Source organism: Lactuca sativa, chromosome 6 (assembly GCF_002870075.4).
Source record: "Lactuca sativa cultivar Salinas chromosome 6, Lsat_Salinas_v11, whole genome shotgun sequence".
Lineage (NCBI taxonomy): Eukaryota > Viridiplantae > Streptophyta > Magnoliopsida > Asterales > Asteraceae > Lactuca > Lactuca sativa.
The window spans coordinates 178,305,687-178,322,755 of record NC_056628.2 but is presented as its reverse complement, the minus strand read 5'-3'; the positions used below and the strand labels follow the sequence as shown (position 1 = coordinate 178,322,755).

The following is a 17,069-nucleotide window of genomic DNA, read 5'->3' as shown; positions in this document are numbered from 1 at the left end:
AACATGAGCTTCACAAAAGTTTCACGTTCTTCACCTTCCAAGTTCTAAAAAGTCAACACTGCTTATGGCTCGCGCATTATCTTTCGACTTGCTTTAAACTTATCTTTTTGATCCATTGATGGAATCTTCAAAATTTCAGAAGTCACCATAGAAGTTTTATTTTGTAACTCCACTTCAACATTTAAAGATTGAGACATGGTGGTCGATGCTTCCCGAAGATCTTTGCCAAGTAACGCGGCGGCTTTAGATATTCCCACAATGAAAGGATCAAATTTATGTTTCCTTTTCTTAGTACTAGCATTTGAAGTTTCCTCACTTTGTCCATTTTTTTAGGTGAAATTTCCTTACTTTGCTCATTGAAATCGTCTTCCATTTGCAATAATTCTTCTTCCACATTTTCATTATGTGTCATATCCTCACAATCTTCGGCTCTATTCCCTTGAGCCCTATCTTTTCCAAAAATAATGTACAAGTCATCATAATGAGGAAGCGATTTATTTCTCCATTTTTCAGCTCCTTTATGCACCTATCACATGCAACAACAAATTATTATTCTGAACAAGAATAATAACAGATCAAAGAGATATATTAAACATACCTTTACATAAGAATCCCAAATCTCCGGTGATTCAACTGTTCCACATAGATTAACACTATCATAACCAAACCTACTTGTGTTATTACCGGTGATCATGTCATAAACAACCTGCCACTCTTTCTTCATAGTTCTGATTCGTGACTCAATATGAGGTTTCGCCAGAATACCCGCATTCGGGAGTGAATCTTTCAATGCTTGTCCCAAATGTTGTAAATAACCAGATTTAAAACCATTATCGGCTTTAAACCCACCCGCATTTACCATATTTAACTTCGCCTCCACAAGCTTAGCATCTTCATGTGTTGTCCACGTCCTATAATTTCGACTTTTTTCGGCCATACCTACAAATAAACTACAATTATAATATACAAACAACCAAAAAAAACACCAACTTACTAAAACAAGTATCATGAGACTTTTGTCCTATACACACAAAAAAAACCATCATCACAGTCAACTAAATACAATACAAATAGCAGATTGATAAGGTTCAAATAAACTACAATATAATAGTAATAACGTACAAATAAACGACAAATAAAATACAAATAACAAAGTAATAAGGTGCAAATAAACTACAGATAACATCATTTTGTTGTATTCCAAGAATCAAACATTGTTTGTGCTAAATTATCTCTAAACGTAGTCCATTCGTCTGAAGTCCCGATGGTTGTGACATTATCATCATTTCCACCCCCATTGTCGCCGGTTCCCTCATCTGGTGAAGCATTGTCTTCAAAAGGATCAATTGTCATTTCTTGCCTTATATAATTATGAAGAAGACAACATGCCATTATGATTCTATTCTTTATTGCAACCGGATAATACGAGTTATCTCTTAAAACTCCCCATCTTGCCTTTAAAATACCGAAACATCTTTCTATAACATTTCGTGCAGAAGAATGCCTCATATTATAAAATTCTTTTGGAGTGGTTGGTTGATGTCCATCACGCCAATCATTCAAGTGATACCTTTGACCTCTATAAGGGGCAAGGAAACCTTCTCCTTTTGTATATCCAGCATCTACTAAGTAATAACCTAAACATACATTATAGTTAATATAACATGGATGTGTAATTGATAGTTAATTTATTATTGATAAGTACCTGGTCTTCGAATTTTTAATCCATTTGGTCTTAGCAAGGCATTTCTAAGCACTCTACTATCCGCAGTTGATCCTTCCCATCCCGGTAACACATAGATAAATTGCATGTCTTATGAACAAACTTCCAACACATTTGTAGCTATACCATTTTTTCTTGTTCTATACCTAGGTTTATCTTCAAGTGGCACTAAACACTTTATATGTGTTCCATCTAAAGCCCCTAGACAGTTCTTAAACCACTTCCATCTTTGATCCATAGAGTCTTCAGTAATAGGTTCGGGTCTCTTAAGCAAATAAGGATGCAATCTTATCACCGCATGACATACTCGACTGACAAGTCTACTAATTGTTTCTCCCGAACGATGAAAACAACAAGTAAGGACTCGATTCTTAACATTATGTGCAATCATGTGAAGGAATATGGCAACCTGTTCATCAACATTCATATATCTAGTTGCTTTTAACCCACCTAAAGTTTCTAGCATGCAACACAATCTTGCAAAACATCTCCTATTCATCCTAAGTTGTGATAAACACATGTTGACGCTCTCATAAGCATACCTACTGCTTTTGTATTTGACTATCAAATTGCATAAGGTAATAAAAAACCATACAACCGATACCATAACTTGGTTCCAGTATGCCACAACAACTTTCCTTCTCCCTAACCTACGTCTACATGTTAAACTAAGTCGTGACATAACATGTAACAAATTAAAGTAAAAATATAAAAAAAAACAGGTTCATTAACTGGAAATCAAAATCCATCTCGTAATCAGATTAAAAACAAAAACTAAAAGGGTCGACAATTTCCCATGGACTTTTTCCATGAGTTGGCGTCGCCGACTTTTTTCCAAGAGGCGTCAATTTTCCCGCCAACAGAGAAGATGACGAAGAAATAGAAAGCATGAAGAAGAAATCAGAATGAACATTGTGATGGAGATTGGAACGATTTGAAGGAACCGACTGGAAGGATCTAATTATCGAATCAGATTGAATGAAGATGGCGAAGAAATTAATAGAAAACATGATGAAGAAATCATATTAACATACCTGTATGATGAATGAAGATGACGAAGATGGTAAGGATCAGTTCGTTCGCTGGATTGGAGGTCGTCCTTCACGAAAGGAAGGAAAGAAAGCGAGCAATAAACTGGAATTAGGGTTGCGTTCTTTTTTTTTTTTATGAAAGGAAATGGGTATTTTGTCTCAATAAAATATAGAACACGCCTTGTATTTAAAATCTTCTCTCATAGCCAAGGAATCTGATTACACTAGAGAAGGGCATGTTTTTTTCATTTAGTAATTCAATTCCTTATAAAAACCTAGTCAAACGCACTTTGTAATTGGAATTCAATTCCAATTACAAAGGAATACAACCAAATACGTCACAACAAACACACTCTTAGTCTTTTGCTTTCCAATTTTGTTAGTACATCTAAGATCGTCTGAATAGCCTGGCTTAGTCAAATAAAAACTAAGTGACACACAAGATAGACTAGTTGTAAGAGTCATCTCATGACTCTACGAATTATGTCAACTTCTTTCTTTCTGACCCGACCATATGGAAATCATAAAAAGAAAAAAATTACAAACTATTCCATACAAATTTTTTCTATATACAATTACACAATATTTTATGTTTTATAAAATTATATATTAAAACATTTTAAAACATAAATTGTTATACACGGAGAAAAAGTATTATATGCGAAATTTTCAGTAAGCGTATCATTATAGTGATTGTTAGAACGAAGGGAACGGGAGTTCAATATGACTATGGCTTGTCGATGACAAGCAAAACATCACGTCTCTACGAAAAATCGAAAAATAATGTTGAGCTCGACACCACCATGTTGTGTCCCTTTCCTCCGTCTCTTCACCCACCATTCTATTCTCTCGCTTCTCCCCTACTCCATTACCATGGTAAAAATGGCATCGTCTTAGATGGAACTCGGCAGCTCATCACCTTTTTGCATTGACCTTAGATGTGATTTATAATTTTTTTATTGATTTATTCACTAAAATTCTAGAGGTTTTATGAACAAGACAATCAATTCCGACTTTAACATCTCTTCGAACTCACATGTTTGTTTGGTTTGGCAAAGAAAATCTTAAATAAACTTTTACGGTTTTGATTTATTCTTCATGGTGTGATACATTTATAATAGATTAAGATCTCTCCCTAATAAAACTCGACAATGGATCACAAGACAATTTTTTCTTAGGAGTACTAATGTTTTGCTTGTTTCTAACATAATGTTCAACCATGCACACAACAATTATAATTTTTATTGGTTAAAGTCTCGTGAGGTCATAATTCTTATTTAAGGGTTTAAACGTTATATTTTTCTGCACTTGTCTGATTATTGCAATGTAATTGTTGGGGTCCTTCGAATTGTTGGTCAATTATTCTGATCTTGATTCGATTGTGTTTCTGCTGAAAATTCAAGAGGCTATATTTGTAAATTGGTAGATTGCCTTTGTCCTACATGTATGGAAGGAAGAATGTTGTAGTGGGTTTATAAGACTTTCCTTGCCTTAAGCCGTCCTAGACTTTAGTGAAGGTCAAGGGTGGGTCAAGTTCACACACGCACCTAGTCCATTCAAGGATGCAAGACACGAGGGTCGTGAAATGGTGTGATTTAAACGCACGTTGCAGAGCAGATAACATCGGGAGTTAAATAGAAACCAATTAAACACCAGGTTTGCAATTGGATGAGCTTCCAGATAACGACGTCAACTCGTTGACTATATACAACATTATAATTGCCATATGGCAGCCCGTGAGATGTCGAACGTCATCATCGATACATTGTTTTTTTATGATTCAAGGTTATTTGAGTATAATTGCCATATGGCATCTCAGCTCCCATTTATTGTGCACCTCAAAAATCATAATATGACATGTGGTAATTAAGTAATAACAATTGGATTTTTTTTTGTGGCGAATCAAACATGTAACTCCCAGTATATTTGTCGTTTTTTTTTACTTTGGATATTACTATAAACAACATTATAATTGCCATATTGCAGCCCGTGAGATGTCGAACGTCATCATCGATACATTTTTTTTATGATTCAAGGTTATTTGAGTATAATTGTCATATGACATCTCAGCTCCCATTTATTGTGCACCTCAAAAATCATAGTATGACATGTGGTAATTAAGTAATAACAATTGGATTTATTTTTTTTATGGCGAATCAAACATATAACTCCCAGTATATTTGTCGTTTTTTTTACTTCGAATATTACTATAAAACATACAATTATAGTTGTTTATAAGGAACCAACAACGTGCATATTAGACAAGACAATTCTAACTTGTTTTTGAGTTAATATTAGTTTATTTTGCAACAAAGGATAAATAATCCATCGAAGAAAAAAAATCATCTGCGTATTAGATCAAGTCCTTACAAATGTACAGATCTTGAACATTCATATTATATTCCAATCAATGGGAAAGGTGAAAGGGTCGCTTCTAATGCTACTCGGATGCACATTCCAATCAAAACCATTTGTACGTTTATACTTGAAATGTGATGAAACTAACATTTTTGATATTATGTTAAATTTGAAAATCGTGGTGTTTTTTTTTTTAAACTCTTCGACTAATTCTCCCAAATGTTAAATCCTCATAAGCACCAATTTTAATTCTCCTAAATCTTTTACCTGTTCAGTTTTCCTGAAATCCTGATAAGCACCAATTTTAATCATGGAAATTGAAAGATTGGGCTACTTCCTCAAGTGGATTGAGTAATGTTTGATTATGTCACATAAAGATGTTTGATAATGTGTAAGCTTTAAAAGTCACGTAATTATGGTTTATAGTTCCATTTATGTGACAAAAAATTGATTGAATTTGTTGCAACTAACATTGTACTTTCATCATTTTTAATAAAAAGATATCATTTACTGAAAATTTTCTTAAACAAAATGAATGTTTGATCATTGTCAATTATTTTCATCATCTCAAAATAATAAAAGCTACAATGTTCATAAAACACCACAACACAACATACTTTGATATTTTTTCATGGAAATGTTATAGACTCTTATGCAACAATAAAACAAAAATGGCAACTCAGAAGTTGGTTACTAATCAGAAACTCCATATGGAAGAAGTGCAGCAGCTACAATCCTTCCTTCCTCATTTAGTATGTTATATGTAGATGAAGCATTCCTCTGCAACAACAAATAAATATGCATACAATACATATCAAAAATCAATGTCCTGTAGCATTTAGTATTAAAAATGTTGCAAAATAAAGAAAAGATAAAGTGTTGACTGATCTTACAGAGTCAACAGCCTCTAACTTCATGCCTGTAGATCGAATGAACTTTCGTATCTCAGGATCTACAGGCTGGATATATCTTCCAGTGCCAATTATCAAAATTTCTGAAATAAAAACATAATTTAGATGCAAATTAACCTAGATAAAGTATTTGTTATTGAAGCAATTAGTTTTAACTATCTACTTATAAAAAAAAAAGTACCAAATCATGTTTCTTACCAGGTATGGGTCTCACTACTTGGAAGATGGATAGGCTGCATGTAATATGTCATTGTCAGATGGATAAAGAAGGTAATATGCAAGTCAACTGAACTTTTTCTACAAGCTCAATCAAAGAGATACAATTGCAAGAATGATTTAGATGAATCAACATACCTGTTTGTAGTTATATCAGACATTTTCTTTGGACTCCAAGACAACATCAAGTTACCTACACAGAGCAAACTGCCTTCATATTGTACTCCATTAACAGTGAATCCAGAATCAGTATACCTAGAAATAGATACAACCAATCAGTGATCAACATCCATCCATAATCAAGAAATGGAGCATACAGGGAATACAACAAAGATAGTTTTTGATATTAAAATCCAAATTAAACTCAAGATACGTAGATATTTGTAAAAGGACGATCACAATTTGTGGAATCGTGATTTATCATTCATTGCCTTCCAAAGATTTTAATATCCTGTAAGATAGGGAATTACTCTTCGAGTGAATTCAAGCACAATCCTCAACTAACACGTCTAGGTTATTTGCCAATCGCACTAAAATAGCCCATTTCAACTCATAATTGACTTGAAATAATGCTCCAGGATATCATGAAGAACGAAAAGATAAGGGGATTGAAGGAACTTTTGTACCCTTGAAATCGCAATTGATCTTCAGGGACGTTGTCGATGAGATTGATTTGATCGTATAGAGAGAAAGCTCGTCTCAATGAAGGAAGTCTCTGGGGAAGTGACGGAGATTCCTTCCTTAATGCTCTCATCAGCGTTGGCAGCGTCGCCACCGCCTTCTGTCGCACCGCCATTTTTCCTGCTCCAATTTGGGGATTTTGACCTCCGGCGAAGACACCTTTTACAAATCTATCACCCACATGTGCTATTTTGCTATTTTCGGCATACTCTTTTGACTAATTTACATATTACACCCTATAAAAGAGATTCGTATCTATTTTAGATATTTTACACCCTTCAAGATTTTTACCCTTAAGATCTCTACCCAAGTTTTGCCTTTGTTATTTTCGAAAAACTAAAAACTTAAAAATGAGGATTTCATTTTGGGATTTAAAAGATGTTATGGAGTATTCTTCATATATCTATTAACATGTATTAAAAACCACCATCAATGTCGTGTTTTGTTATGAAATATTTTGAATTATAGTTGAATCAGGTTTGAATTTTTGATACCTCAATTTAAAATAATTCATTGTTCAAACAAAGCATGTATTAAAATGATTTACTATGTATAATTGATCAAAAGTAAAGATGTGAAGTCGCTTTGCCAAATACAGAGACGAAGAAATGATATTTTTTCAAAATGACAAAATAATCATTTACACGTCGTCATAAGTTATAACTAATTTATAAGTTTATATATATATATATATATATATATATATATATATATATATATATATATATATATATATATATATATATATAACTTATAAATTAGTTATAACTTATGACGACGTGTAAATGATTATTTTGTCATTTTGAAAAAATATCATTTCTTCGTCTCTGTATTTGGCAAAGCGACTTCACATCTTTAATCATTTACACGTCGTCATAAGTCATAACTAATTTATAAGTTTATATATATATATATATATATATATATATATATATATATATATATATATATATATATATATGTGTGTGGGAGGGTTCATGCGAAAATGCAAATAATTTGCGAAAACAAGAAAAACTTATGATATTGTGTCACCTCAACATTATATTTTGGAAAATAATTTATCCAAACTTTGAAATACATGATGATAATCGATGATAGATGATAAATTGTTTCATATTTGCAAAGTATGATTTTTAACATTTTTATAAGAGGAACCGAGAAAGTAGAGGATACTAAAGTTGTGTTATTGTTGGCTAGTGACGAAAAGTCACATGTTTGTAAGCATTGTGGCAATGGACGTTCAAATCGAGATGACTTTGGACGTGACCGGGGAAGAGGTCGGGGTCCGGGAGAAGTCGAGATAGTAATGAACGTGTCCGGGATAAAAGTTATGTTAGGTGTTACAAATGTGGTGAGCTTGGTCACTATAAAAACGAGTGTCCTAAATGGGAAAAAGAAGAAGCGGGTCTAATCGAAGAGGAATCGGCATTGTTTTGAACAACGAGTGGCTCGTATGACAAATCCGATTAAGGGGATGATTGTTGGGTTAATCGGTTTTGGTATAGGAAAGTTGCATTTTATTAATTCGCAGTTTTAGATTAGGAGTAAGTCTTTTATTTTATTGTTTTAGAAGTTTGAGTAGGTTTCAATTTCTTCAGTATAAATAGGTGTCAAGGGTCATTAGTTTTAATTCAACTTAAGTATTTACGTTTTAATAAAAAACTTTGTGTGCAAGTCAATAACCTCTTCACCTATTTTATTTGTTTTGTTTCTCCTTTTACACACAAGAAATTTTTCTAGTTTATTTTTTCTACAATAAGAAATGGGACATAAAGTTGTAACATAAACGAATGTATAAAACAAAATTAAATTTTAAATATCTGACAAATGAATTGTTTAAGATGAACTAGCGATGTCATTGCAACATATGTCAATCATTAGTTTGAATTTCGGATGGATTCTTGTATGGAGGGGTTATTCAAATAATGGATAGAATTTAACATCTTTTTATGTAAGAATTAAATATTTTAAACCTATTTGTGAAAAAGTTGAGTAAATTTTTTGAATAACACATTCAAACGTTCCACAAGCCAATACCAAGAAGCTATTGTCGTAGTTTGTATGCATTTTCGCTAATAAATTGAAATGTTTTCGGTTTGTACACTTCAAATTCATAACTTAGCAAGTAAGCTAAACTGCTAAAGATACTTTCTTGAATTTTAATTTTCGTTGTACTTAATTCTTTGAAATTTTGCCTGTTGAGTTACTCCGATACATAAATTGAACAACTCATTGCTAGGGCTGCACTCAGGCCCAATATCAACACAACCCATATCAGATATCACTACAGTTTTTCTGGGCCAAAATTTTGGGCCATAACACTTCACCATTTAGTCCAAACCCGACTTTGGTGTCTACTTCTACCAAATACCAAGTAATCTCCTACAATTTTATAGTTTGGTAGAGACTAGAGATAATTCGTCTTTGATATAGTACTAATATATTGACTTTTTTTGTGAAGGATTTCACTCCATGTTATCACCTTACACTGAGATTATCTACCCATTATCTCCGTTCATTTTAGCATTCTTGTAGGTTGTAACTTCTTACTTCGATGAAGTGGCCGTATGTCTTTGCAAAAAAAACAATCACATTTGAAGAAAAAAAAAGAAGGTAAAAAACTGCTAAAAAAGCCAAGTCGAAAAAACAGAAAATACAAGGTTTTTTATCATAAAAATAAAGTCGGGCTTTAATAAAAATACACAATGTATAAAGTGTTTTATGATATTAACCTTTAAGGATAATCTAAATATATGACATTTCAAGTTTAAGCGAAATGAAAATTCATTAGAACTATATTTGTGTGTAAAAGAGTAACCATATGAGGGCTAAAAACAAGTAGTGGCCCAAAATTAGCATTAGAAAAGTTATGTTTAGAAAGTGCCACATACTTCGCCTTAAGCACACATTATCTTAAGAAGGTAGCTTAAAGGTTAGAAGGTGCCCAAAGAAAAATCCTAGGCAGATTTTGCATTAGTCAATTTCATGTTCCTTGTATTAATCTCTTAACGTTGCATATGTTTTTCCATTATACGCTGTTGTCTGAAAATCTATTTAGGTTTCAAGTAACCGCCTCTCGACCCCGCGAAGGGTGCGTCTCCCTTGATCCTGTTTATGACCATGGTAGCTTAATATACGTATGCACTCAACACTACATTTTGATTACCTAATATAACATGTTGACAATAAAATCACTGAATAGTTTTGTCTTCCTATTATCTATAGTTTTTGTGTACAGTATCAAAATAATTAATTAAAATTCAGTAAATAATCTAAGTCTTATAAAGTACTAGATTCCCCTTTCCTTACTATGTACCTCATAGTATATGTTCATTACTTCATTATACTTAATTCATCACGATATTTGTGGATCATCTACAAATTTGGAAGTTGACCTGACATCATACCCTCCTCATTCACCCCTCATTTACCGTTTATGCCCCTGTGATGAGAGTTTAGCGGTTGAGATGTGAGATTACACACAAAATATTCAAGGTTTAAACCTTGATACATCCAAAATATCGCTGCTATTTCACAATTAATCTCTCACATGAACTTTGGGACATGTTAATATAGACGTTCAAATGATATAGTTTACCATTTTTTCTCATATACCGTTTATACTATCTAGCTTGCCCTGGATATTGCAGAAAATAGAACATGTATAGAATTGTTTATTAACGTTGGTCAAAAAAAAGTTAGTACTTTCTAGATCAATTATAGGTTTTACCTCTAATTTCAATCAATTTATTTACACAACGAGTTCAAATTACCATAGCTAACTAAATAATGCTTGGTCAAAAAAAAGTTAGTACTTTCTAGATCAATTATAGGTTTTACCTCTAATTTCAATCAATTTATTTACACAACGAGTTCAAATTACCATAGCTAACTAAATAATGCTTGGTCAAAAAAAAGTTAGTACTTTCTAGATCAATTATAGGTTTTACCTCTAATTTCAATCAATTTATTTACACAACGAGTTCAAATTACCATAGCTAACTAAATAATGCTTCTCCAATATCTATTAGATAACTTTTTCCAACTTCTTATTTAAGATGAATTTTCACCAATGTTTAGTTCACTCATGTTATATGATTGGAAATTAAGACATATTTCCTATTCTACATAATAGATATGTGAAATGGGATTGTGGGCGTGTTTAACAAAAGTATCTATTAGCTGGAAGCGGGTAGCAGTTAGCTGGTAACGGGTAACTGGTAGCATGTAACAGGTAGCGGGAAACTGTAGTTTTTATTTGTTATATTAATGTTTGGCAAAAGTAGCTGGAAGCTTTTAAAATATATAAAATTACATAAAAGGACAATTGATTAAAATAAATAAATATATAAATATATTTTTAAGGGTAATTATGGAAATTGATTTCAAAAGCTCAGGAGCTTTTTGTTAAATGCTACATGAAGTAACTTTTAGAATCGGAGCGTTTTGTTAAAACTAAAAGCTAAACGCTCGTACTGTCAAACGAAGCGTTTTGTTTAAACTAAAGTGTTTTATCAAAAGCTAAAAGCTAGAAACTCTCAAACGCTTCCAAAAGCTCCGTGCCAAACACGCCCTGTATGTTTCACACCAACAAAACCTCCGCCAAAATAAAGTAGTATCAGACAATCCTCGTCACTTTAGGGCCATACTTATCCATCGAGTTAACTTTCCGAGCAACCACTTCAATTTGACTTTGTATTTTCTCTTAGCACAATAAAATTGATTTTTTTTTTTTTTTTTTTGGTTTGGATAAATTCAGATGTTTTCACTTACCTTCTTACCAGAAACATAGATAAATATTAATCTCTATATAATAAAACATAATTCCCAAATATTTTACATTTCAAATCTATATTTATGAATATCTAGTCCCCATTAATTAAATTCTAAGACATATTACATCTATTACATCTATGTCAATTGTCAAAACTAAGAATGACAAAAAAAAATGACATAATATTTACGAATGATAATAGTTATTCCAAAAGCCCATAATGAGTCATTATTACAAGAGTAATAATAACTTAGAATTAATATTTAATTATATAATGCAAAGCAACATATTATTAGAGTGGATTTAGATGGTTCTTGTTGCATCCGTGATTCTCATAATAATTTGATGGTATGTTGACATCCATAGTTGTGCTCATATTCGCTTTCAAAATAGCAGGCTTTTCGGTCCATGGCATAACTTGATAGTAAAGAAGTTCTCTTTCTTCTTGTTTCTTTAGATTCTTGATATTATTCTGATTTTTTATATAATAGTTGTCATATTCTTATAATTAAGTGGTTCATGCATGAGGTTTTTTTTATATAAAAATCTTGTTTAATTGTGATTTGTTTACGATTCTTGATTTCTGATATTGCCTCAGTATAATATTTCAAACATTTATTTAAAAAGGGAAATTAAATCAAAGAATATTTCCTGATTAATCTTAGAAAGAATATGTGTAAGATCTTTACTTGACAAGTCTAGGAAGAAAATGAAACATTCTTACTTATTGTAATTCTTGATATTCGATATATGTTTGCTATGAGTAATCAGACTTTCATTTGGTGATTTCTCTATTGCGCACTTATAGCATGCTATTTTCTACTCTCTCTTTTTTCTCTTTAAAGTAGTTTGGAATATTTTCAAACACTTTTCTCCATCAATATATGAATATAAGAATAAATGTCCTTTCCTGTTTTCCACATTTCAGGTTAGAAGTTCTTTCATGGGGCTCTCTCCGGGAATATCTATCTTTATTTATTTATTTTATTTTTTTGAAAACGGCAAATATATATATATATATATATATATATATATATATATATATATATATATATATATATATATATATATATATATATATATATATATATATATATATATATAAAAGCCGGAATATCTATCACTTGTGCAATAAACTTGATAAAGGTACGTTGATAATCGACAAATCAATGTTTTCTTAATACTGTTGAATTTTTCTTAGAAAAAAAAACATCGTTTTCTAAACAAGGTTATCTTATTTTTCATTGTTGAAATGTGTGCATGTATGACTTGCGTTCATTTGGCTTATATAGCAAAGGACACAAAATTGTATGCTTGTAGTGTCGATATATGGATTGTTATATGTCATACAAATGGAAGATTGTTGGAGTATGTATATATGATATAAAGAGTTTTAGTCGCTACCAACATCATGATATAAAAAGTTTTAGTCGCTACCAACATCATATGAAATTATTAGGTCACACAAATTGATTGGGAGCTACTAATGTCATTTTGTTTAAGAATACTTTCCATATATTGTTAGTCATGTTGGTCTTAATTTTGTTCATAAATTGATTTTGTTGGTAGTCATGTTGGTCTTGATTTTGTTACAAATAGAAAGAATATTAATAAAAAGGATGTTTGGTATTATAGTAGAAAATTGGACTTGAATGAACTGTTAATGAGGTAAATAAAAATATGAAGGATAATGTTTTTTTTTATAGTTCTTATGTGTCTTTAGCTTTATTATACTTGAATTGGTACAATAGAGCAATAGGCATTGGTACATTATGCTGGCTCTTGTGCGTGGTTTGATTTACCTTTTGGTTTAAACAATAGTATGGTTGTGTAATGGTACTTTTGATACTTTTGACTATGTTTGATTATGGTATGCTTTTTTTGGTTGAAACTATGAATTTCAATTAAATATGTTTGCTAGTTGAAAGTTAAGTATGTTACTCTGTTTTGTCAAAGTTTATAAGGTTTATTATTAACTGAAATGTACATCCACACCAAAATTAAGAATAAAGAAAGGCTCAACAATTTTATAAGGTTTATCATTAACTGAAATATACATCCACGCCAAAATTAAGAATAAAAGTAAAGCTTATATAGCAATTTTCAAATGAACTATATTGACCATTTACGACATAAGAAAAATAAACATAAAGAATAATGTAATTACAGTGATACCAAAAGCTTTCATAGAAAGTAACGGGTTTACATCAATATCCTTTACAATATACCAAAAAAATGATTAATTCCCATAAATTACTTCTAATAAGTTTTTGTAGATATGTAGAAACAATAAAGCTCCACACAAAACCACAACCACTTCATATTCCTTGCTTCTATACATATTTCTAGCATGGGTTCTTAGATCGTAACAAGATCAAGGATGACATCCAGTGAAGTATAGCACGTTGTTGGGTTAACCCACAAAGTAAACATGCACTTTATATTGAATTGAGAACAAGATCAAAGCCTCCTACCTTGGTTGAGATTTGTCTAAGAAGTGACAGTAATCCTTGGGTCACCACATGAACAAATCACCATTTAGAGAGAGTGTAAAGGGGTAAAAGAATGAGGAAATGGAGAAATGAAGAAAAATGAGGAGACATTGGATTATTAAAATGTGAGGGAAAGTGAGAGAGCAAATGGAAAAAATACCCTTATATGAGGAGCATGCATACAAGCTAAATGACCAAAAACAAAAGGAAGTTAGTGACAAGAACCTAATATGCAATGGTTTTAAACCACATAGATTACCCATATAAAAAAATCTTATGTGAACTACATTTGATCTATTTTGTAAATCACATATTATATTTGTCATTGTGTTATTTATCATTAAAATATTTGTAGGCTACTAGATTTTTTTATGAAAACATTTAATATTTTATCCCTTTAAGTATTTATAAGTTAGACAAAATATTAACATGTCAATCCATGGATCCAACTTATTTTAACTTATCAAAAATATATGATCGATTTGACTTATTAACCGATAAATTTATTTTTGTTTAACAATAAACTCGTAGTTTCATCGTTTGGTACGATAGAATGGAATTACAAAGAAAAAATATGGACAGATTAATGGAATGAAAATATAATGAAATTGATCATTACATTCCATTGTCATATTTGGTTGACTATATAAAGAATGAAAGTAGTTATTAAAACATAATTTTTGATCATTAAATATAAACTTAAATTGTGTAAAAGCATTATTTATGAACTTTAATTAAAGATAGACACATAGTTTAACAAATTCCATATAAATATATTCTATTTGGTTCTAAATAAATGTTATAAATAAATGTTATATGTTTTGGATGTTGTTTAAAAAGAATATATATGATCTTTAAAACTATTAAATAAAAAGAACTAGATGTAATGAAATATTAAAATATAATTATAAATACAAAAAATATTTAAAAATAAAAAATTATTTAACTAATGTTTTGAAATTTTGAAAAAGATTAATTTTATTGAAAATTACATGAAGAAAAGTAATTTATACGGATAAATATATTAATCCATTCCCGAAGAAAAAAAATGAAAAAAAAAACTCATTCCCATATTGTGAAAACTAGTGTGGAAGAAGAAATCACATTCTAAGAATGTTCCATTCTATTTCTATGGCACGAGAACAATTTTTTTTATTTCGCTATAATCCTTCGTTTTATCAAGACAAAACTACAAAAATGGTCATGTGCATTTTTTTAAGAGCATGCGGTATGGGCCAAAAACGAGAAGCAACAGACTGATGTGACATGCCTCAACGGCGTCATGACGGAGGGAACACCGCCCCCCAACTCGTTGAAGCTCGTTATGGTGGATCTTGTAGTAACGAGGACGATATAAAACAAGAAAGATGATTGGCTATCTCCTTCATCAACCAATCAAATAATTTTCTTTATTTTTTCTCTCTACCTCTTAACATGATATAACATATGCAACACCATTTCCCCCTTGGTGTTATGGTGGTGTTATGGATGAGGTGTTATTGCCCACACCCAATGCTCTAAGTTTTGGTCCAAACTTCAATTTTTTTGGATTGGTGACCATTTTGGTCTAGTTCTGATACGTATTTAGTCCCTCAGTAAATGGAAATGACTGTAATGCCCCTCATGTATTTATTTTTCATTTTTCTTTCATTTTTTAAATTTAGTATATATTTATCTATTTTAATAATTAATAAATAAAGACTCTCTCTTTCTCTCTCTCTCTCCAAAACTCTCTATCCAAAACTCCACTTTTCAGATCAAACATTCATCCTAAAAAAATTCATCGATGTTCTTCAATGTGTTCATCGGGTAAACCACAAAATTTATCAACGATTTCAATTTTCTAATAAGCAACAATTCATCATCATCTTCAAAAATTAATAATCATCAATAACTCGTTTCAATTCACCAATAAGATTTTCAGATTAAATTCATATCAACATCACAATCCTTTGACAAATTGTGATTCTTATTTGAAAATAAAATCGATAAACTGATGATTTGGAATTGATAGTATCTATTGAAAAATAAATCCAAATTGAAACTTAAATTGATAATTTGAAAGTGAACTTTTGAAGCGTTCAAAAAAAAGTAATCAGGATAATCGAAAGTAGACAATGAATCAGTTCAAAACTGATTCTCGAGAACGCTTGGAAATCAAAACCCCAGTAAAGTTGCAAGATTGCAATTTTCTCTTCCAGATCCATGGAAATCAAAACCTTCATTGTCTTCTTCTCCATTTCTCAACTGTTGATATGAACCTGGCAAGTATCGATGAGTGGTAGTGAAGGTCGGTGAATGGAGTTGTGGAATGGTTTTTGCTCCAATTTTCTTGTGAGAATAAAAGATGAATACAATTTTAGAGAATGGTGGTGGTGACTCCTATGAACTTCAACTGTTGATTTGAACCTTCATCTCCCTCTTCTATTGAAACTTGCAAATCGATGATCCACACATGTGTCATTCATGCTTCATCAATCTCAGTTACCAAATTGAGGTAGCATAAAACCCTAAACCCTTAAATCCAGTCTAAGAATTAACGATTCTAATAAGGTGAAGAACGATAGTAAGAAGACCGATATTTGTAGACAGGAGACTGATGGTATAAAACGACGGTGAAAATATGTGTTTCTCTTGGAGGAAGGGCAGTGACAGTAGAATGAAGAAGGTGAAGAACGATAGTATCCGACAAATAAGGGTAAAAGGATATATATATATATATATATATATATACATATATATATACATATATATATATATATATATACATATATATATATATATATATATATATATATATATATATATAGGTTATTTTGTTTTTTATATTTATTGTGTGCTAGAATACACCAATAGAAATTTAGTAAATTAAATAATTATTTA

The 17,069-nt window shown here is 31.1% G+C and overlaps 1 protein-coding gene across 1 annotated transcript; it reads right to left on the bottom strand.

Annotated features, from left to right (window-relative positions):
• Positions 1 to 5,629: 5,629 nt before the first annotated feature.
• Positions 5,630 to 7,103, bottom strand: LOC111891436 (uncharacterized). The gene is made up of 5 exons (XM_023887490.2): positions 6,866 to 7,103; positions 6,378 to 6,494; positions 6,222 to 6,256; positions 6,006 to 6,106; positions 5,630 to 5,892 (listed from the first exon to the last, which is right to left on the bottom strand). The coding sequence occupies exons 1-5, from the start codon at positions 7,033 to 7,035 to the stop codon at positions 5,806 to 5,808; spliced, it is 510 nt and encodes a 169-aa protein (XP_023743258.1). The 5' UTR covers positions 7,036 to 7,103; the 3' UTR covers positions 5,630 to 5,805.
• Positions 7,104 to 17,069: the final 9,966 nt, after the last annotated feature.

Bases quoted from the DNA above. Each gene is read 5' to 3' on its own strand.
- LOC111891436 (XM_023887490.2), bottom strand. From the start codon at position 7,035: ATGGCGGTGCGACAGAAGGCGGTGGCGACGCTGCCAACGCTGATGAGA. The intron at 6,495-6,865 runs GTACAAAAGTTC...ATCTATTTCTAG, and splicing joins GATCAATTGCGATTTCAAGG to GTATACTGATTCTGGATTCA. The intron at 6,257-6,377 runs GTATGTTGATTC...TATTACATGCAG, and splicing joins TCTGATATAACTACAAACAG to CCTATCCATCTTCCAAGTAG.